Source organism: Rhinolophus hipposideros (assembly GCF_964194185.1).
Source record: "Rhinolophus hipposideros genome assembly, chromosome: 4".
Classification (NCBI taxonomy): Eukaryota; Metazoa; Chordata; class Mammalia; order Chiroptera; family Rhinolophidae; genus Rhinolophus; species Rhinolophus hipposideros.
This window is the reverse complement of record NC_138050.1, coordinates 35,427,448-35,451,246: the sequence shown is the minus strand read 5'-3', so window position 1 is coordinate 35,451,246 and position 23,799 is coordinate 35,427,448. Positions and strand designations below refer to the sequence as shown.

Sequence of the window (23,799 nt, the reverse complement as noted above, 5' to 3'; positions counted from 1 at the left end):
TATAGTGGTTAAAAACACAATCTATTTTTTAATCCCATTAATTAAGCACAGAAATCTCCAAATTCAAATTCCATCAATCATTTATTCTTTTTCTTTACCACAAAAATTAACATATCTTTTTTTTTTTGGTGCTTTTAGATACTAGAAAAAATGTTAAAATTTTCCCAAATAAACATGTTATCTGTTATCACCACTGAGCCATATTATATTTTATTTCTCTTAACTTCCTTCCTCAATTTTCATCAACTTTGTTTCTTTAAATCATGTTATCCCCCACTCCCTACCAAATTCTGCTTCACCATTTCAACAATTTAGTCCTCTAGAGTAATTATTATAATTACTTGAGAACTGTATTAAAATAGCTTTATCTGTTTTATCTTCATAATTATTTAGCAAGTGTTAATATAAATACAAGGAACACAAAGTAATGATGCTGATTCTACAACCCACAAATGATAAAGCACTCATTAGTTTATACAATATTTCTCAGTTGTGCTATAGTTTAATAAATAATTATTAAAATGGATTGAATGGGGGTGGGGTACTCAAGAATCAAGGGTTTGGTTTTGGATTTGTAAAGTTTTGGATATTTATTTGAAATACAAAGTGGAGTTGTCTAACTGTTGGAGAGAAAACTGGTTAATTCAATGTTTCTTTATCATCTGTTTTACTGTAATGATTAAAGAATACATGCAATGTGTTCTATATAAGTAAATTATAAAACATAATAATAAAGAGAATACCCCTGAAACATTGCAACCCAAGAAATAGGTATATACCGAGGTGCTCCCCGATTTCATTCAGCTACTTCCTTTTCAGAGATAAATATTAATCTGAATTTTATGCTTTTTATTTTCCTGCATTTTAAAACCAACCATTTTTACTCCATAAGTATGTATCTGTAAATATACATTATTTACTTTTACTAAAATGTGAGCATTAGAAATAAAAATGTCCTACAGTCTTTTGACACTGGTTTTTAATTTTTTTGTAAACACTTAAATATTAGATTTCTTAATTATCCTAAACTAGTGTTATGTAAAATGAAATCTCATGGATTTCTGTTTCTCTTAATACTAATAAGGTGAAAACATCAAAATATAAAACAGAGCTTAAGAGACATGGAAGCTAGAATGAGATGACCTAACATGAATTGAATTAGTTATAGAGGAAAGAATAAAGAGAATTATGAAGAAGCAATATTCAAAGAGATTGAAGCATTCCCAAATTTATGATAGATCCACAAATATAATTGGATTTAGAAAGTAAACCAAACTCCAAATGGATAAATTGTCAATAGACTAACACAGATTTGTGAAATTTCAGGTATTAATGACAAAGATAATGATAAGCAGTTTGGTAGCAGTCATTTTAAAAGCACAAGGAAAGCCAAAAACCAGAAGAAACTACTGATAGTGATAACCAAAATAACTGTTAACCTAAGAAACATGTATGCATAAAACAACTTTAGAGAATAAAGACAAAATAAAGAAAATTAAATAAAAAAGTCTCTTAATCCCGAGTAGACTTTCACTACATGAACCTCCAAAAGACATACTTTAGGAAGAAGGATGATAATTCCAGAAGAGATGCATTTACAAAGGGGAAAAACTGATAAATTTGTGGGTAAGTCTAAATAAATATTATCTGTATAATGTAAAAAGAAGTAATATTGACTGCAGTGTTGGTTAAAAAATTCGTAAAATATAAATGAACTGTTCTCAAAAATAACAGGATACCAGGGATGGGAGGTCATCAGACAAAGCCTTTTAAGTACCTTTTATATTTAAGGATAAAAGTGAAGATACTGATCAACTTTAGACTTCAAGATAAATTTTGAGGGCAACCATCAACAAAAGAGGAATAGACTATAAAGTTTCCAAAATCTTTTGCGTACCTTTAGTGGAAAGAAAAATTCAGTGAGAAAAATCTCAATCAGCCCAAAAGCTGACAAGAAAAGAAAGCAAAAGGACATAAAACTGGACAAAAACAGAACGTAAAATGAGATGCTAGAAATAAATACAGTGAAAAGAGACAGATTTCATCATCATCATCATCATCATCATCATCATCACCATCATCATCATCATCATTAAAGTGTTCTTTACAAGAGACAAACCTAAAATAAAGGATATCTAAAAGTTTAAAGTAAACATGGAAAATATTTAAAACGTAAATAATTAAAAACTAGCATGAAAATATTTGATGTATATATTAATTTAAAAATCAGTAAGATGCAATTCACAAAAATCAGTAAGATGAAAACAATTGAAAAAGAAATTGGCAAATTCATTGTTATGTTGGAGAGTTCAAAGACTTTCCTAATTAATAATACAGTAGAGTAAGAAGCATGAAAGAATCTGGAAGTCGTGAAAAAGAGAATTAACAAGCTTGGTTTAATGACAGGTAGACAATTTTGTCTCCTACAGAAATATTGTACTGGTCTTCAGTAATATGGGATATTTAGAACAGTATTAGATAGACCTTAAGAGAGATTTCATTTTTTTAAATCCCTTCTTATTTAAAAGATGCCAGGATACTGTTCTTACCATGTCCTGACATGATCCCAATATTCCTTCCTCTAGATATGTGTAGTAAAAGTAAGCTCAAAAACTATTTTAAACCATAGAATTTTTAAATATTAAATATCTGATTATATCAGTACATTTTAATACATCATTTTCCAGAGGAATGAAAAGATATTTTACCTTGAATTAAAGTGATATTTTTCAATGTCTGAGAATGTTCCCAATCTTTCAGTCTGAGATCATTAGTGATGTTATTCAATAATTTCACTTCTCCTTTTATTTCCTGTTCCAAACGCACTTGTTTTTCTTTCGTAGACATAATTTCTGCTGATGCATTGTACACACGCTCCTCTAACTTACTCATCTCCTGTGAAACATAAGCAAGCATCCGCAATTTTTGTTATACACATAATAATCAAAAATGTAAGTTTAAGAAACCTTGGAAACCGGGTTTAAAAAAACATACTATTGCATGAATATTATGAAATAAGAATATTGAAATTAGAGAACTGTTTCGAAGTACAGTAATTCTTTGGTTTTGAAGCATTTCCTCTTTTGACAGAGTGGCTCAATTTTCACATGCTCTGCCCCAATTACTTTAATATATTTAATATATGCTTCTATTTCTAAATGTATAGATATCCAAATGCTAATAAAAAACAAAAAGCAACTTGGGGTATGGTTTGAAATTTATCTGAAGTAAAATTTCTTATACTGTACTTAGAGTAGAACCATAATATTCCAATTCTGTGAATTTGATAGATCTGTATATTAAATTGTTTTATAGTAATAACAAAATTTAATGCCATATTTCCCGGTGGTAACAAAGATTCAGGACAGCTTTTCATATTCAATGAAATCTCAACTAGCATATTAACAATATTTTACTTTCAAATTTTATTGACTCTGTATTTGAGGTTTCATTATTACTTTATGTTTTTAAATACATATATATATATTTTGTGTGCATTTATATACATGCATGCATATATAGAGAGGGGTTGGGAACAAAAGAGATCATACTTGTTTGATCTGGAATATGCTTTTATTTTTTACTCAATAATATATTAAGAATATATGTACTTATTAAATACGTAGACTGCCTTATTTTTAATAATTTAGTGGGATTATTTGTATTTTCATAATTTATTTGATTTCTGTTGATAGAGTTTTGAGCTGTACATATTTTACAACTTTAAATAATGCTGTAATGAACACCATTTTATATATGTTTACGTATTTATATAAGTACTTCTATAGGACAGCTTCTACAAGTGAATCTGATCAAAGGGACCAAATATTCAAATTTTTGTTCAATACTGCCACACTGCCGTCCAAATACAGGCTACCACGTTTCAAATCTTGCTAATGGTACATTAGTGCCTACTTTATGCACCCAAATATTAGGTACCATCAATATATTTAAGCGGCATTTAGCTAATGATGGAAATTTTATAGACTTTACATTAATTAATATCCTAGGTGTTAGATATTTAATAATATGAAGATTATTTGTTCACATGAATAGTGAAGTTTTAATCATATGTTTATTTTTTTATGAAAATGAATTATAATTACTCAACCAAAATAATACAATTTTGAAATAAGTGACTTCATTCTTAATTTCTTTCTCATCAGTACAAAGTAATCCCGAGGGTTCGCCACAGAATAGTATAGAGCAGAAGTAAGAAAATTTTGATCCATGAGCCAAAGTCTGCTTTTGTAAATAGAGATTTATTCATTCACAGCTACACTCGTTTGTCTACATATTGTCTATGTCTGCTTTTGCACAACACATGGCAGAGTTGAGTAGTTGTGACAGAGACCACAGGGTCCCCCAAAGCCTAAAATATTCATTTGAACTTTTAAAAATAAATTTTTGCTGACAATTGATCCCGAATATGTTTTGCTCTGTTATCTTGTATATTTGATCCTATGATGATAATAGGAAATTCTACACATTATTCAAAATTTAATTTTTAATTACATTTACACATAAAAACTTATGTATATTTCTCAGGAATGACAAAATAAACTATTTTAAAATTTAGATTTTGTAGATTATTTTTTCATGCAAACTTTCCATTCCTTTAATGATAAAATAAAAGTTTTGGGTCTGTTGTAAAATTTACAAATACAGAATGATCACCTCTCAATATCTGCTAAGATAATCTGAAAATCAGTATTGGTTTAGACAGTCTCAAGAGCTCCTCTACCAGCATTTACAAACTTAAAACACCTTAAGAGACACTATATCAAATGGGAAAAAAAACACTCCCCTCTTACTGGGAATCTGGAGAACGCACTGTGTAAATCCATTTCAAACCTTCTGGTAAGATTACCGGAGGAATCAGGGTAGGTAGGATGATATTCAAACAGGGTTTGCAATGTTTTTTGTTTGTTTGTTTTTTCCCCTGATGATCTGAGGATATAGGATCTAAATGAATTCAATGCCAGCATGTGATCCATTACAAAAACTCTTACCTCTTGTTGTTTTAATGTATTGTCTTGGACTTTGTCATTCAGTGTTGCAATGTTGAGCTGCAAAGCAAGCAATGTGGTATTCAGAGTTATTAATGATTTGGAGATTTCATCTATTGTATTTCCATGTTCCTGGAATGATGAAACCAAGGTGCTCAGCTGGAGAAGAACATCATTAAATCTCTGATCAGTCATTACACTGAAATTCTGGAAATGCTCTGAATCTATGAGATCGGCTTGTGTATCTGAAATATACTGGATTCTCTTCTCCATGTTCCTCAGGTTTTCTGTAACAACTTGAAATTTCATTTCATCTTCACTGCCATTTTCTTTTCTGATGGGACTTTGAGATATGCCATTAGCATAAATTGAACCAACGGTGCAATTCTTCATGTTCCACGTTAGGAATTGAGCTGCACATTTAAGTAAAAACAAGCAAAGTCACAGCCTGTCACCTTAAATGCATATACCATTCCATTCTGTATCATTCCATTCCATTCCACTTTAACATTTGGAATGCTATTCTATATCAGGTATTTATTTTAAATATACAATATATGAACCACAGTAGGCATATTGCTGAAAAGGTCACATCTCCTCTTCCCACTTTACATTAGAATTTATTGCAGAATTAAGTCATTCTTTCTGATTTGCTGTCTATATAAATCTTCTGGGCCATTGCATTTGGCTTTTCCACTAAGAGAAATTCTACAGATTATAAAGTGCATTGTATCCTATTGCTCCGGTCTACTGTTAGGATAAAAAGAGAGAACGCTTAACACAATGTCTGAAGTTAGCATGTTGGATATGTTAGCTATTATCAAGATAAATGATGATAATGACAAAAACTATGTAGTAAAAGTGGATGTATTAGTGTTACCCACTATATGAATGCATTATTGGTTCATCTTCCTCATCTTATACTAAGCTGGCAGAAAACTGTCATTTTCAGTTTGACCAGGTCTAATTTATAGTTGCTGGAGCAAAAAGTTGTGCAAATAATTTTTACCTTAAAAATATTGTTTTTATAAGAATCCTCTTTGCCTAGTATAAAATATATATTCATAGCAGAAAGTTCAGAAAATGAGGATAATAAGGAAAAATAATTTACCATTAATCTCTTCATCCTGAGTTATGAGTTAAAGACTAACATATATATATATATATATATGTATATATATATATATATATATAGAAGGGATATATACATATATATATATATGGAAGGGATATATATGGAAGGGATATATATATATAAAATCTGGCTCTGTTTTTCACTGCCGTATTATTACAAAAGCAAGATTATATTTTATATACTATCTGGAAATTATTTTTTTTAATTAATACTATACTATAAAGACTTTTGTATATTATTTAGTATTGTTTTACAAAACTAATTTTAATAACTATGTTTATTCTATGTATGAATTTACCAGATTTATTTAATAATACCCCTACACAGAGATTGCTTCTGTTTTCACTAATATATTCAATGTATTGATAACCTTGTGAGTAGTTATTTCCCGAAGAAAAAAATTCTGTTAAATGGTATTTTGGGGGCTATACAGGATGGCTGATATACATATACAAATAAACATAGATTCTCTAAACAAGCTAATTAACCTTCTGAAAGCATCTAGAGCAATTTTTAAAAAATGAAAAGTGTTAACATTAACTTTGCAGATAAAAATAATACAAACTTATACACAATGAAGAAAATATTAAACACTACTTTATCACTAACCAGTGATGGTTAAAATTTTGTTGTCTTTCCATATTTCTCTATATATTTATCTCTATTATTTATACCTTTTAGCTACATATATATCAGTCTCATTCATATTAGTTTGAATGTATAAGACTTTCCACATTTGATCACTATTAAGCAATAAAAATAACTTCATATCATTAAAAATATATCTGTTTAATCAGCTAAACCTGATCTGTCAGTTTTCCGAGTAAAAGTGATATGGCAATAGTACCAGCTTTATAGGTTTTTGAGAATTAAATGACATAACACATGAAAAGTATTTAGTTTCCGCTCTTAGGTCAAGGTACCTGTTACATAAATGAGATAAATTGTTTTCTACACAGGATCAAGCTATCTTATTCTGGAATCTAGCTCTACTCCTCACTATTAGCCGGGTCCCTGGGCAAGTTATTTATCTTCTCCTTGCTTAGGTTTTCTCAAAGATGTAAAAGTAGTAACTACCTTAGGGGTGGTACTGAGGATGAATGAGATAAGGCATGTAAATCCCATAGCTCACAGATGGCACAAACTCCATTCAAATTTAAGTGCCTTATCCATGAAAGATATTATCTTGTTTCAGAGAAAATTATTTTTACCACCTTTGCTTAAAGAAACTGTTGATAATGGCTGTTATTATAGACATTATTATATAAAAAATTAGTATTAAACGATATATGCAATTAAACCCCAATTTAAAAATAAATGATATTTTCCTAGTTATAATCTCTTTAAAATTGGTTTATTTAAATTAACAAAATATGTGTGACTCTGTTTTGATATGATCCACAACAGAGTCCATATTCACTGTGTACTATTTTATACTTCTTAATTTATCAATAAATTGGACAAAAAAAGCATATTTCTTAGTTGGATCTCATCATATTTATTAAATTATGAGGAGCAAATTTTGGATTAACAACTTCATTCATGCATTCATTGATTCTATTATTTATTTATTAAGCACTTACAAACAGTACAAAGCACTGTTTGTGCAACTCTGGAAATACAAGACAAATTGAAAATGCATTTTGACTTTAACAATCTAACCCAAACTAACAATTCTTATAAAATTATTTCAGAGTTGTTCTTAATTTTTTTTTCCCTTTTTTGATGATTATTGCTATTTCTATTTAGCAGTTAAGAATCCAGGTTCTGGATTAGAATGGCCTGGATTAGCAATTCTTGCTTTTTCCTTTATAAACTGTGACCTTGGGCAAGCTAATCTGTCTGTTTCTATTTCACTTCTGTATAAATGGGATACTAATAGTGTTTAAATAATTAAATGAACTAATATATATAAAGTGCTTAGATCACTTCCTGGCACATAATAAGCATTTGACAACTTTCAGCTTTTTCGCTATTCATATTTTGGATTCACTATCTGTATGCCCAACATTGATAACTAGAGTAAATTAATATTATGTGATATAAAAAATTGGGAGAAGTTGGGTATTCTGATGAGCTCTAGTTTCTGTGCTTTATTTTACTAGGCATACTGATCTAATTGCTCAACCATATAATTTTAATTTTACTAGAAACAATTTCTATTTGATATGGGTAAAGCAACTCTTTTTCACAGCATAAAAGAGAAGACCTGATTTGACAAAATGTCAAAAGGCCAAGGATATTTTAATTTGACATTAAGTTCAACATGAATTGACAATAAAGGCTACATTTTACTTATAGATTTAAAAACACCATATTGCATGTTTTCCCAAATTCTGAATGAAAACTTACTTCTGTTAAAAATGTTTAACTCTGTATCATAAATCTAGGTAAAGAATGCCAGAGTTCATATTTCCAAATGTTCATTTCATTCATTACCATTTGAGAGATAATGGCATATTTTTTCTATTTAATATTTGTAAGGAGACAAGCTTTTATGGCCTGTGCGAAGACCTAAGGAGTTATATCTGATTCTATGCATCACATTTATTCTTTCATGTAGTTACTATCTTTTAGTATCTTCTCCTACCAAAATTTTATATTATTTTGGAGCTAAAGACTCTTCAGTATTTCAGTAACAATTTGTGTAAATTAATACTAGATCATATTTTATTGTCCAGAGTCATTATTTTGTTGTTATCTATGACAGTGATCCAGTAGCTTTTTTTAAAAAAAGGTCTTATATGGAGCAGATTTTATAATTAAGAAATATCTTTCAATGTATAAGACACTTTAAGTAGAGTTTTTATGTGCAACATTTGACTTCACCCATTAATTCATATTTGTCAAAACAGAGTGATTACTCTCATTTTAGGGATTATATTTCTATCTATAATTTAATAGAGATATGTATTGCCTTGTATTTCTTTTTTGGGAAAATATTCTGATTTACAACTTAATTAAAGTTATAAATGGATTGTCAATTGTTCATTATTCAAATATGATAGGGTAAGAGCTATTCCAAATTCTGGTGAATTTGGGTGCGAATATGAACTTGTAAGATTTGCACATTTTTAACTTCTTGTCAGTCTTTATAGATATCTGTTGTTTTAGGAAACAAAACCTCTTCAGATCAATCATTGTCAAGCCTTGAACAAATGTGTTGACTTGATCGTATTTTCTGATAGCCCAGAGATTTTAAACTTCGATTCCTCAATTCTTTTCTGACTTCAGTCCACATTCTGCATGGACCTATTAGAAAGAAGTTGTACTCCCTTGGATTTACTCTGCAGGCCATGGTTTGTATAAAGGTTATAAAATTTACCCAGATTTGAACTGGCTTATAGCTAATAATCCCAAATAATAAAGCATCTTCCAGTTTTGCATTTCAAACTATAAATAAGCATATACATAAACAACATACAGATAATCTCAGTTCATCAGGAAGTTAGTTTCATGACAGACACATCAGGTTATTTTACAGAGATGGGTGTTATTGATTGATTGGTTTTGTTAGTTGTGGTTAGATTTTGTTTTCTGTTTGTTTATAATGGCCAAAATAAGATTTGATATTTACTTGTGGAAAATATTTTCCTGGCTAAAATTATGCAACTCTGTTTTGTTTTCTTTTTCATTGGCAACTATATTTTGTTTTAAAAACCCAGTTACACTGGGAGATAGTAGACATTTGAAGTTAGGAGTCAAGGGTTATTACTGAGCAGTCTTAGTTTCCTTTTATGGATAATGAGGACAAATATGTCTGCTCAGTGGTAATTGTAAAGGTGTATAAGGTAATCTATGGAAAATCTATAGCTCACTGTCTGAACATAGTAAATGCTCAAAAATGTTATTAATAGTTATTGTTACAATTATTGTTGTTGTTTTATTATCATTTCTTTCTTAACAGAATTTGGCTCTGTTTTGGAATATTCCTTTAGGTTTTCTCTTAGCAGTGGAGGTGTGACCTTGTATTTAGAAGCATTTGCTTGTTAAGCTGATTAGTATGCAAATAAAAATGTATCTTACTCCCAGCCTATCTCTTGTTAGATCATATGTCCAGATATTTTGCCAGGCATAGAGAAGAGAGCAACAAGATATATAAATTCAAACCAATCAAATCCATCAGAAATGTCACTGCATTATAGATTTGACTGAGTTATATGCAAGCCACTCCTGTGGAGACTCTGAAGTCTATCCCAAGTCAAAGTCAGACTCTCCAAAGAAATACATACCTGGAAAACATCATGTTGAGCCCAAGTAAAGTATTTGAATTAGTTTTTCTTCTTTTTTTATTTTTTTTTTTTGAGGCGATGCTATCAGGTTATTTTTAGAAATCTTTTAAATATGGTTTTATTAAACGTGTGGCCATATAAACTAAAGATATTACTGAAGTGAAGGCCATTACTTTACAAGTCCTCCTTTTGAAGGCTTACAGGAATGTTTCTTTCTGCTTTTAATACTAGGAGTAAAAGAGCTTTACCTGAACAACTGACTTGTTTTCATGTTTTAGGCATTGTTAACGTAAATGACTATGTTTATATGTTTACATTGGCAAGAAGAATACCACTACTAGACATTGATAGGACTTCAGAGGATAATGTATTTTTGAAATGGTCTACTCTTTCCATCTTACCTCGCATATCTATATTTTATCTTAATTTTGTATTTTATTTCTTTTTTCCCTCTTTTTCACTTAATACCTTTGAAGAATATATCTTTTTCACTTAGTAAATTTGAGGATCATTTTATGATGTGAAGTTTCCCTTATTGAATCTCCCATATACAAAAACAGAATATTTCTTTTTGCTTCTGTAATAACTAATTTACAGGATAAATTCCTGGGTTTCCGGACTCTGGAATACTGTACCTGTCACTATTCCAATGATTGGTATGAGAATTATAAACACAAGAAGATAAAGGGCAATCAGTGCAGCTTTGAAGGACTTCAGTTTCTCTTGAAGGGTGGGGCCATTTTTAGGATCTGAAAAATCAAAAACCCAAACTACTGTTAGAAAACTTCATCTTCTTACTCAGTTAAAAATTTTGTACTCTCCAATTATGTCATTACTACCAAGGCTATTGGAATAAAAAGGGAAAACATAGGTATTTGTTTATTTAATAGGAAGCCAAATGGACAATCTGAGGGAAAGCCAACAGAGGCATCACCATGGACATGTGCTTTACTTACCATTAACAAAGCATCCTTGAAAAAGTGACTATCCTCTACAAGTTGTACTTATCTCACTTCGGAGGATTAGTTGGTAAATTTTAATATTTATGCCAACATATGCAAAGATAAATTTTATTCTTCTGTTTCATATAGTAATATATTCTGGGTGAGAGTAAAATTCCTCAAGCAACTATAAAATTAATGACTTTTTTTCTGATTTTAAGTCAGATAACAGAAACATTTATTTTCAATGATAATTATGTACTTTTTTTCCAATTCCATCTCAATAACTTTATATTTGGATACCCTTTATGATTAGAATACCATGTAAAAAAAGAAATAAGCAAAATTGTTCACATTTTGACTAAACTTTGGAATGGATCAATGAAGTCCATCTTCTGGATATTTCAGAACATATTAACATTTCAGTATTATCCATTTATAATAAACAGTGATTCATGTAATAGATTAATAGATGCTAATTGTAGAAAAGATAATTCTATGTAGAGAGAATCTCAACAGAAGAGGAATATATTTCTGACTAGGTAAATAAAATATCTATTACATTTTATACCCTCCTACGGCCATTGTTCTCATCGCTCAGTAAAAAAAGAAGTAAATTATGTTTTCAGGTTATAAACTCCTAAATTTAAAACAAAAGTTCAGACATCATTCAGTAATGTTCTATGAAGTTATGATAGGGAGAAAGAAAAGTAAGAAGTAAAAGAAAATAAAGGAAAGAAAAAAACATGGAAAGATCTAAGAAAAAAGAAAATGAACAACCCACAGTAAAAGCAAGATGGGATATACTATCTGCCAGGTTAAGTAAGCTTGAAACCCAGGAGGTATTTTCTACCTTATCTCTAATTTACAACCATAAGTAAAATGTATGCTGCCTTTTAAATAGCTCTCAAAGTTTTTGTTTTGTTTTGTTTTGTTTGTCTTTTTTTTGTGTTCCTAATTCCTATGTCATCCTTACTCAATCTCTCAACATCTCTATCTTTAAAAGCTTTTACCATTATCTTTTCCCCTTCTGTCTCATTGGTATTACATCCTTATTACATTCATCCTTAGCACAGCACACAGGATCCATCACGCCTTGGGGTTGTGCTCTGTATTTCAGGTTTGTCTATGTAAGAATTGATATAAGATCCTGTGACTTTGCATTTGTTGCTTCCTCTGACTGAAATATGTCTCTGGCTCTTCTCCCACTAACCCTATACCACTGGGGAAATATATTTAAGTTTTAGCAGAACTAAGGCACCTCTGTCCTGATAACTTAAATAAACCTGTCCAGATATAGCCAAATACTACTTCTTTTGAGGTCTTGTGGTAACCTGTACAAATGTCTGCTTCAGCATGGTTATGTACTGAATTGTGTTTCTCAAAAAGATATTTTTGAAACCTTAACACCGGATATCTGTGAATGTGACCGTATTTGAAAATAGGATCTTTGCAGGTATAATCAAGTTAGGGTGAGGTCATATTGGATTAGGGTGGGCCCTAATCAAATGATTAATATCCTTATGAGAAGAGGACATGGAGACACCAGGGAAGAAGACCATGTGAAGATGGAGGCAGAGATTGCAGTGATGCAGTTACACAACAAGGAGCAGTCTTAAGAATTATCAGGAGCTACTAGAAACTAGAAAGAGGCAAGAAAAGACTCCTCTCTAGAGCCTTCAAAGGGAGCAGGGCCTTGCTGACACCTTGACTTCAGACTTCCGGCCTTCAGAACTGTGAGAGAATCAACGTCACTTGTTTTTTAAGCCACCAGTTTGGGTAATTTGTTACAGCTGCTCTAGGAAACTAACATAAGCACCTTCCACCCATGATTTTTAAATATTAGTTCAGGATGCGAGGCTCTGTCATCTCCAGGACCTATTCCAGTGGTTGGGAAATCAGAGAACTCAATCAGTACTGTGGATTAATTTAATCTATTGTAATGCTTCCTTACTTTAATTTAAACTTATTTTGTATTCTCTCTCAAGAGAGGAAATGACCTATTTATCCAATAAGTATTATTTTAACATTCATACACATTTAAGTCCCAAGGCTATACTTTTACATAGTGTCAATAATGCTAAGAACAACCTCCCCATGAACCCCATCCTTCTACTTACTAAGAGGTAGCAAAGCTGTCATTGAGCGAGCATCAAACTTCACAGATTCTGAAAAGGTACCAGCATCCTCCTCTTGATCAGGAAAGGTATCCCACGGTTCCATACTTCTATCAAACACATGGAAAAATATATTACAAATATAAAGGCTAGGACATTTTGGCATAATATTCAAACTGAATTTTATTATATGTGAAAAAATTATATTGACAGAAGTTGAGTTACATCCTTCCTGGTCACATCTTTTCCTTGCTAAAATTGAATTTTAACCCTAAAATTCAATTTTAGCAAGGAAACACATAGAATTAATTAGCTACATTTACATATCTGCCATATATATCAATATATTATACCTACTCCTAAATTTTAATTTGAACAGTAAAAGACAGACTTACATAGAACCTATTCATGTGTCTATGTACAAATGTTTGTAGGTGTGTGTTTTCTGAGAGTGAGAGGTAGCTTTTATTTCTTAGCTAAAAACATATATTTCCCAAGTGACAAAAAACAACTATTTAGCTGAAAATAATAAAAAAAATATATAATTTCCCTTAGAACCAATATTTGTGCAAAATTTGAAGCAAATATTTCCTGTGATGTTTTATCAGAGCTTCATGAGTCAGTTTTTCTTTTGCCAAGGCATCTGTTTATCACTTCGGAAACATAAAATCTAGTCACTAGATTAGAAATCACACAAAAAACTTAGTTTCTTTACTTGTCTTCCTTGTATCCCCCCACCCACCCCTGCCAGGGCTGCTCATTATACATTGGCAGCATCATAAATATGTCCTTGTGTCTTTTTAAGCACAATCCATATTCTATGATACAATCTATGCCTATGTCTCTTTGAGATACATCAGAATCATTTGAGCCTTCATTAAAATCAGAATGATGGACCTCACCCCCAGAGTTTCTGATGTTTAGGGTGGGGGTGGATGTCAAGAATTTGCAGTTCCAACAAGTTCTGTAGTGATGTTGCTTCTTCCAGTCTGAGGACCACATTTTAAGAACATTTTCCGTGAAAAGAAATTATACGACTTTTCTTGGAAAGAGTTTGGTTCATTTGATTGATAAATTTAGAATAAAGCCAACACCTTCTGATAATTTCTTATTTTCTTTAATGCTGAGTTATAGAGTTAGCACAGCCAAAATTTAATTGCGTGCACTGGCACCTCCAGGACACCACATTCATATCTCGTCTAGGAAATGAAGGACAACCATTCACATGCAAACATTCATCCTGCTTTGGGGAGAAATATTGACAAGGAAGGATGTGACTCAACTTCTGTCAATATAATTTTTTTAAATGTTACCGAAGAAAGGTTTCATTTTGAGTTTGCAATGACAATCTTTGTTCATGCATCATCCTATGAATTGATCTTAGTTTCCATAAATCCTGTTGATCTTACCCAGGAGTGTGTTCTTAAATGATTGGGTGCTGCGGAGGAAGGGAGTGTAGGAGGAAGCTATAGGACTTTTGTCCTCTTTTACTAGGTAGAGGCAAAGTAAAAGAAATAAATAGTTACCTGGGAAAATTGACCATTATAGGAAACCAAATTGAATAATTCAGATCTAGTCTCTCCTAACATTTTCTCTTTTCTAATTCACTCTATTATTTGAATTGAATGATAGTTTTACTTGCCAAGCAAAACAAATGTACAAACAAATAATTTTAAAAACTGAGATAACAATAAAGCTGAGCTAAAGTAATTTTTTAAACTATTGTTCAAAGCAATGGGGATTATATGGTAAAGCTTTTTTTAATTTTGAAGTCAGCTTATAAAAGATGGGCTCACCAAGTATGCATTTAGATACACCTGCTATGTAACTAGAAATTTCTTTTCAGGCTGCTTACTGACCCATCCTCAATGTGTTTCACTATGGCTTTAGTCCTAATATTTGAGTTATTATTACTCCATTTTCATTTAAAAAGAAACATTTCTTCTATTGTTCAGTCTTCTAGAGTGGGTATATTTTCGTAAAAGAGATAAAACCTTTTGAATCTGATAAATCTTTCCAGACTGTAAGACACTTAAGGAGGAGGGACTGTATCTGGTTGTGTTCAATATTTCTTACCAGAGCTTAAAGAAACCTGGAATACAGAATATACTTAAAATAAATATTTGTTGAATGAATGATATGATTTGTTTTTGTAAGGTATTAGTCTCATATATTAGTATTGCTTTTTGTTTTGTAAACAAGGTAGATATATGGAGAGGGGGGACCAAAAAGACGTTTTTATTCTGACAGAGACCTTCTTGGTAAACATTTTGTTCTTAATTCAGGTACTATTTTTCCTGTTCTACTCTTACTCTTTTTATAGCTTCCTTGAATATGAACCAAATCTTAGGGCTAAGTGACTATGTTACACAGTTGAGATACTTCCACTCACTCTAGCCTGTTCCTAATCAGCACACATTTTCATTTTGTCAGGTCCAATAGCAACTACCAAAGCCATGGCCATATTCTATTGTAGTTCTCAAGGGAACATTACCAACATTTTGGTTGGGAACAAATCTTTTTTTGTTAAGGACTGCCTTAGTTGTATAGGATGTGTATCACTCCTGGTTGCTACTCACTAAATGTTAATAATGTCTCCTAATCATTATATTGTTACTTTCCTCTGACAAAAAAATCCAAAAAATGTCATCCCCACACATTTCCAAACACCCAATCCTCTTTGAGAACCCGTCTTCAACATGCATCCCTAATGTGGATGTAAAGTCAGGAACTCTCTTTCTCTGCAAGATTTGCCTTGAACAATCTGTTAACATGTATTTAATGAAGATTTGTTTTCAAGAAAAAACTATATATATATATATATATATATATATATATATTTTTTTTTTTTTTTTTGATGAGCTTCAGCAACAATAAAAATTCCTCAAAGTGTTTTTTTGGAATATCTCTCAAATCACTCCCTATGTGTTTACTATGTGTTTAAACCTTAAAAAAAAAAAGCTTTATATCTAAAAAAAAGAAAACTTTAGATCTATATCTATATGTATAATTTTATATACATATAAAAATTTATATATGTATATATGTGTAATAGAACTTTGTTAAAACTTACATGAATGCTTCTTACAGAAAACTTACTATCTTGTTTTAAAAAGAAAAAAGAGTGGCAAATCCAGAATGATAATCCAGTGATCTAATCTCAACCTCAATAAATCAAAATGAATGTTATTTTTATCCATATACTTGCTCAAAAGCTTCACATGTCCTTTCAAACAAATTTACAATTTAGAACTCACATGGCCTCTTTTGTTTAAAGGAATTTTTTTGGGTGAAAGAAAGAATTCCACTTGTGTTTTTTTTGTTGTTTTTGTTTTGTTTTGTTTTGTTTTAATGTAATTCTAGAATGCTAGAATGTCACATCATTAAAAAAAAAGGAAATAGATGATAAGTATTCAAATTTTTTCAGTCAATGACTTTAAAAAAGGAAAACCTATCCCTTCATTTGACCAATCCTAGAAATTTATGTTATGCACCATTTTATCAAGCATTTTGCAAGTCAATAAATTGCCAAGATCAATGTGTATAGAATATTTTCAACCACCAAAAATTTTATGTACTAATACAGAAGACTAAAATGTTTATAAGTTATCACCAGACAGTACGATATATTTACATACAAAGCACAGACATAGTCCAAAAGGCAGTGGGAAAGTGGGTAGTCAAGGTGAGAAAGTGGGTAGTCAGGTTGTCACAGAAAATATGACACATTATCAAAGTTTTGAAAGCTGAGAAGAAATTTAGGGTGAGAACATTCCAGGGATGGAACATATGATAAAGGGCATGAAGACATGGAGAACATGGGAACTAGGATCAGCATTATGGAAGCAGGAGTTCTGGGCAGAGGGCCCAGCAGAGGCCAAAGAGCCATGTAGCTGAAGGTGTCCTACTCATGAGTTTCTTCTTTCACTTTGATTGCATAAATTGATCTTGCTTTTCCAACCTATCCAAAATAGAATATTGAACATGTACCTCTACATACTACATTACACCATACACCAAAATTACCTCAAAATGACTTAAGACTCAAATCTAAGACCTGAAACAACATATGGTAGGTGGTAAGCTCCTTGACACAGGTCTTGGCAATGATTTTTTGACAAAGGCAAAAGGCACAATAGCAAAAATGAACAGTCCAGATACCTTGAAACATCTATCTGGATTCCTGTTTTATCTTGACTGTTTTAGCTAACAGTGTGATGCAATTTAAACAAATAGGTCCTGGTGAAAATAGTAGGGAACAATTTCAAAAAACCATTTGCTACATTCCTTACCTAGAAACATTTGATGAACAAGTGCTTTGATACCCAAAATGATTGGGGAATATGGTCTTTAACTTAGAGGGATATGCAGTTTTTTAAAAAAATGAGGAAAATATACCTATACAAATTAAGTAAAAAATTATTCTTTGTTTTGGCAGTAGTGACCTGTTTTATATTACTAGTAATAAAATATGTATGTGTCCATTAAATATTTTTATTATTTCCCTTTCACCTGAAATAGAATTTAAGCTCAAACTTGTGTTTCTTTAGGTCTCTAAGCTTTGATCTATCTTTTTTGGACTTATAAAGATGATAATAAACATTTGCAGATTACTGCATTTCAAATTATGGTTTCTTTGTGTAGATTTATTAAAACTTTACAAAAGAAAACACTCTAATTAATGTCTACAAGTGGATTAGCCTAAATGACCCTACACAGGCTGTATAAAACCCCTGACAGGAGTAGCGGGCTGGAAGGAAGATGCACACTAAAATCTGTTCAGTGGAATGATGAATGAAAAATATTCCCCTCAGTGTACCACGGGAAGTTTAGTTTGTTTACTGGGGCAGTGTGTAACAGAGGTTGGTTAATCATGAGCTGTATGAAATATTGGTATCTTTTTTCAAAAAAAAAAAAGATTAAGTTAATACACATGGTGCTGTCATAGGATTACTGGCATTTTCTGTTGTTCCTGTTTTGTGTTCTTAGTTTCCATACCCTTCTGAGAATCTTATCCTCTTCCACGGCTTGAACTACTGCCTGCATACTGACCAAACCAATATATCCAGCTAAGATCCCATGTCTCAGAACCATTTTTTTTTTTAATAATACAACTAACTACAATGGTGTATTTTCCACATCAACCTCTCTTTTTTCCAGGTTTTTCTTATGTTGGCATATCATCCATTTATATTATCTGTTCATTATAATCATTTATTATTTTTTCTTTTTTTTTTGTAGTAAAACATGCATGATGCAGTAGATATAAAGGCAATACAGAGATGTTGGCAAAGCATGCTCACTTTAACAAGAGGCAAGGGCTTTATTCTAGATCATTCTCACCCACTAGACCCACATCTGATTGCAGAGCCACTCCTGACTTCCTCAGAGCCATTCCTTCCACTCTATCTCAGATGTGTTTTTTTTAATTTCAGCTCATTTTTCTCTACCCTAGCCAGGTATCTTGGATAGTAGCAACGAGGTTGGGAATCAAGGGGAGAATTGAATAGGTATTAAGAAAGAGAAGGAAATGAAAGGAATTTATGTTGCATCATAAAACTGTAACACTTTAACAATAAATAGGAGAAAAAATCAAACAGGAAATATTTCTCAGGGAAAAAATATGGGGGGACATAAACTTGGAACAAATATATTTAATGAGCAAGTAAAGGAAGAAGAATCAGTATTAAAGATGAGGAAGAACCTTGGACACTATGGTAGAACAAGTCAGAATCATGGGAAAGCAAAAGGAATGTCAAGGCGCAAGGACATCCATAACCTGCTACAGGCAATTTGAGCTGTTTTACTTGTGTGGTAGAGACAGAAGCAGATTCTTGAGAGATCAAGGAAAAGTAAATGTATAAAAATGAAAGTCCTTGAGTGTATGCCAGAGATCTGGCCACACTCTTTTTCTGTTGAGAAGAGATACTGAAGATTGCACTAAGATAAGTATAATGAAGGGAGTTTTATTTTTTTCTGCTTATCTCTCCTTATCTCCAACTTGTTAACATTGAGCCAGGTCTCTGTTCTTATCTCATTTCTAACTTTATTCACTCCCTTAGTGTTCTCACTAAGCTCATTGCTTTAAATACAATCCGTAAGTCTGATGACTCTTACTTCTGTATTTCCTGCCCAGACCTCTCCTCTTGACTCCAGATCTGTATATGCAACTGCCTAAGGACATCACTACTTGGATTTCTTATATATGGCCCAAACCTAAGGGGCTTTCTTGTCTCATCCTCCATTTGCAATCTATTGTCAGATCTTACTGATTTGTTTTCAAACCTAATCAGAAACTGGCAGCTTCTCATCGCTTTTCCTACTACCATCCTGGTTCGAGCCCCATCATTTTTCTCAGCCGGACTATTTTAAAAGCTCCCTAATCAGTCTCTCAGCTTAACTCTTACTCCTTCCATTTTATTTAGTCTCCACACTGCCTCTAGCGTGTTCCTTTTACATAGTAAGTCATATCCTGTCACTCCAGTACTGAAAACTTGTGAACACCTTCCCATCTCACTCAGGTCCTGATTAAAACTTCACTCGCTCCGACAAACATTTCTTAATCCTCAAATTTAAAATTGCAACCCACCTTTCTCACTTCCTGTTTTCATTCCTGGTTTGATTTATATTTTTCCTCTAGAACTTATCACTAATTTGAAATAATTTTTCTTTATTTATCTTGTCTATTGTCTGTCTCCTTTCACCCAAGTTACATCCATGATGCAGGAATTTTTATCTCTTTTGTTCAATGACTAGAGAGTTCCTGGCTCTTGGTTGGTACCCATTACATACATAAATACATTATAAAAATTTCACAAATGAAAAGACAATATTTTTTGGAAGATGACAAGGTTTCTTAACTGGGGGTTATGCCTCAAGAAAAGTTTGCATTTCACTAACGTGGAAATTTTAGAAGTTCTATTATACATTGGGAAATAAAAGGTTTTTCTCTGAATTGTGTGTGAAACAAAATGTTTCATCTCTGAAGTTCCTACTTTGCCTCAAAGGCATTCATTAGACTTACTAGATTACTATACTTCTTTACTAGTATTATTATTATTAGTGTAATTTTTTTAGTAATGTTAAAGAACATACGCATGTGAAGTTTCAACAGCAGCCAATGAACAATTTGCACAATTCAAATGGGCCTTTAAATGTCATTTCCAAAGTTAAGAGAAAAAGCAATTTCACATAAGTTACAATTTTAACCAAATGTCAATTCACTGACAGAGGACTGTGAAATCTTCTTAGTTTGTACAATCTATTAAAAGCACGTTCTCATGAGAAGTGAAACACATCTCTGCAATATCAGCTTTTTATAAGGTGGGTGAAAAGTTTACAGAGGCTACAATAGGAAAACCATACGAAAGAATTTCAATGTTAATTTGTTTGGAAACATACCCTTGATGTTTTTACTATGTTAAACATTATATAACATTATATTAAAAAGTTATAACAATATCAGAGATAAATTGGAGCAAAATTTCTGTTATCTTATCTCATTGCCCTTCATATATGAAAAAATCCTTTCATTTTTCATATGAAATTTGAGTCTTTGTACCTACATATCTATGTTACATTGCTGATTTATAGTGAGTATTATCATTCGGTCTTATACATGTCCTTTAAAATCATATCATTTTTATACTCCAAATTATTTTTTAAATTTAAAATGATGGGCTAGATAATAACTCATCGAATAAATGTACCTATTCATGTGACCATTTTCTTATAATGTAATTTTTAAAAAAAAAATGTGTCCCCTCTTCTTTGGAGGGCAACATCTTACTAATATAGATGATAATGTAAATATTTTCATAATGTATCTGTATTATTTTGAGATATTTCTTTGGGATTATTCACCATATGTTGAATTATCAGTTAACAGGAAAAATATTTTAAATTCCTTGGTGTCTACTGCTTGACTACTCTTCAAAAAGATCACACAATTTTATAAAGTTTCCAGTCATATGTGACTATGGCAATTTTCAACCAAATTCACTACTATTCAGTACTAATGTTTATTTTAGAAGCATTTAGATTTTGATAAGAGTTAAATGATACCTCCAAGGAAGTTTTATTTGCATTTTTTGTTATTAGTGTTGAGATATTTTTATTATTTGTTTTTCTTCTTTTGTTTTGTTTATTCATATCAATTGGTTATCCATCCTCACAGGCTCCTTCGTTTCACAGGTATGAATAAACTATATGTAATATACATGTTGTGCACATTTTTCCTTCTTAGACTGTTTCCTATTTCAGATTTGTCATCAAATGTTTAAGGTTAATTTCATCTGTAAGATTCGGGTTAAATAATAACTTTGTAAACTTATTTATTTTTATTTAAAAATAAAAAAAATCTGATTTTGTATGAATAGTTCAAAAATATATAAATGAAAATAACATTAACATATTTGTGAAATCAATAGCTCTGCTGTTAAAAACTGTGTCCATAAAAGAGATAAGGTAAAAAACGGAAACATATATTGCGCCTGATACTATTGATGCTCATCCTTGGTAGTGAAGAAGAAAAGCGCATCAATTTTTGAATATGAAGTCTAGGTTTAAATATTGACTGTGCCATTTCCTAGCCATGACCTTTCACAAATAACTTATTTGATCGCAGTTTCTTTATATATGTAAAACATGATTACAATATCACTTTAAAAAATTATTATAAGAATTAAAAATAATTTTTGTAAATTGTCTGGTACACAATCATCAACAGATGAGTCATTATTTTAAAATACCAATTTTTTAAAAAAATATACAATTATTTTATCCTCACAACAGCTAGAGAACCAAGACCTGAGATGTTTAACTAGTTAATGTTACAGAACTAGGGAATGGAGAAGCTTGGATTTGAATGTGGGCAGTGTACTTCCAGAATATCAGCTCCTAATTACTGCATAAAACATGTACAATCCCATTCCATGGCTTTCCTATCACTGTTCTCACATTGCCCATGAAAATGCTAACCCCCATTCTATGCTACGTAAATCTTACCCATTCTTCAAGATGAACCTAAATTTGAACAAATCCATGAAGATGTTTTTTAATAGTCCCATCTCCCTTTGTAGTAATTTTGACCTTATGTTTCCATAGTAGTTAACTGTAGTATTTTCACACTACTTAAGGTACTCAAATTATAGATTTACATTTTATTTTATGTCATATTAAGGTGCTCAAATTATATATTTGTTTTAGATCATGAACTTCCTGAAGACAGTGACTTCATTTTACTTTTGTATCTCTTCCCTACATCTAGTTCAGTGATGTGCATATATAAATGCACAACCAATATTTCCTATATGATAAGTAAAGGTAAAAAAAAGGTATTAAGTTAAAGCCAAAAGTCTAATATGAAAATTAAGGAAATGAGACTAATTAAAATATGTTTAATCATGTTTTGAATTAAGCCAATAATCAAAATATACACAATTATATGCCAAAAATTTCTCACTAGTTTAAACCTACAAAGTATTTAGTATGTTTCATACATATCTATGCACACATATACATTTTTCACTCATGGAAAACCTAGCAAAAACAAAAATCTCTACTTTTTACCATTTAAACAACCAAACCAAATTATTAGTAATAGGATTAAAAAATTATACCAGAAATTATTGAATATATATATATATATACACACACACACACATATATATATATATATATATATATATATATATATATATATCACATATCACATACACACACATAGAGCAGACACACATAAACAATAGAAGCAATTTTTTGAAGAACATTAAAATAAACTTATTTTACCGTTTGTCCTAAAGACGGCTGAACTGATTTATCCACTTCCCTCTATTTACAATTGAAACTTAAAATCTTTATCACACAGTATTTCAGCATCTGATACATGAAGAAAGGAAATGACACACTGAGTGTTGAAAATCTTTCTTAACAATGCATTTCAATAATACTCTCACCAAAGTACAAGTCTGCAAAATCTAAATTTGTCAGATAACTCATTCCTCCTCCAAACTAGGACATTACAAAAAAAAAAGAGAAGTAAGATGAAAAAAAAATGGGGTTATTATAACAGGGCGTATAACATATGGTAGATGGATTTTTTTTCCTTTTTATAAGATATGTATGCCTCTATAAATTCCCATTATCTATTATTTTCTATTAATCTCATATTGATTTTCATTATCTTCTCAAACTTATATCTATAGAAGTTTGAAGAGAAACTCCATGTTTAAGTGATTTGTTTTTCTTAATCCTTTTTTCTGCATTTCTTATCTGTAGCTTCAAGCACAAAACACATGAGAAAAGGATATGTATGCTAACTAAGCAAAAGGAATAATCCAATAATGCTCACTGCAGCTCTACCTA

General features: G+C 31.1%; 1 protein-coding gene across 7 annotated transcripts in view; it reads right to left on the bottom strand.

The window, feature by feature from the left end:
- MSR1 (macrophage scavenger receptor 1) overlaps window positions 1-23,369 on the bottom strand; it is a 251,146-nt gene extending 227,777 nt beyond the window's left edge. For 6 of the 7 annotated variants that reach the window (XR_013993184.1, XM_081045698.1, XM_081045697.1 and 3 more), the window contains exons 1-5: window positions 23,224-23,366; window positions 13,438-13,544; window positions 11,012-11,125; window positions 5,013-5,422; window positions 2,709-2,895 (exon numbers count right to left, since the gene is read on the bottom strand). Coding sequence is in view for 6 of the 7 variants with exons in the window: in XM_081045698.1 (XP_080901824.1) it covers window positions 2,709-2,895; window positions 5,013-5,422; window positions 11,012-11,125; window positions 13,438-13,540 (814 nt within the window). In the remaining variant the exon portion in view is untranslated. Of the gene's footprint in view, window positions 1-2,708; window positions 2,896-5,012; window positions 5,423-11,011; window positions 11,126-13,437; window positions 13,545-23,223 lie in introns of all 7 variants that reach the window. The other variant, XM_081045696.1, reaches the window with a different exon arrangement.
- Between the last annotated feature and the right edge of the window lie 430 nt (window positions 23,370-23,799).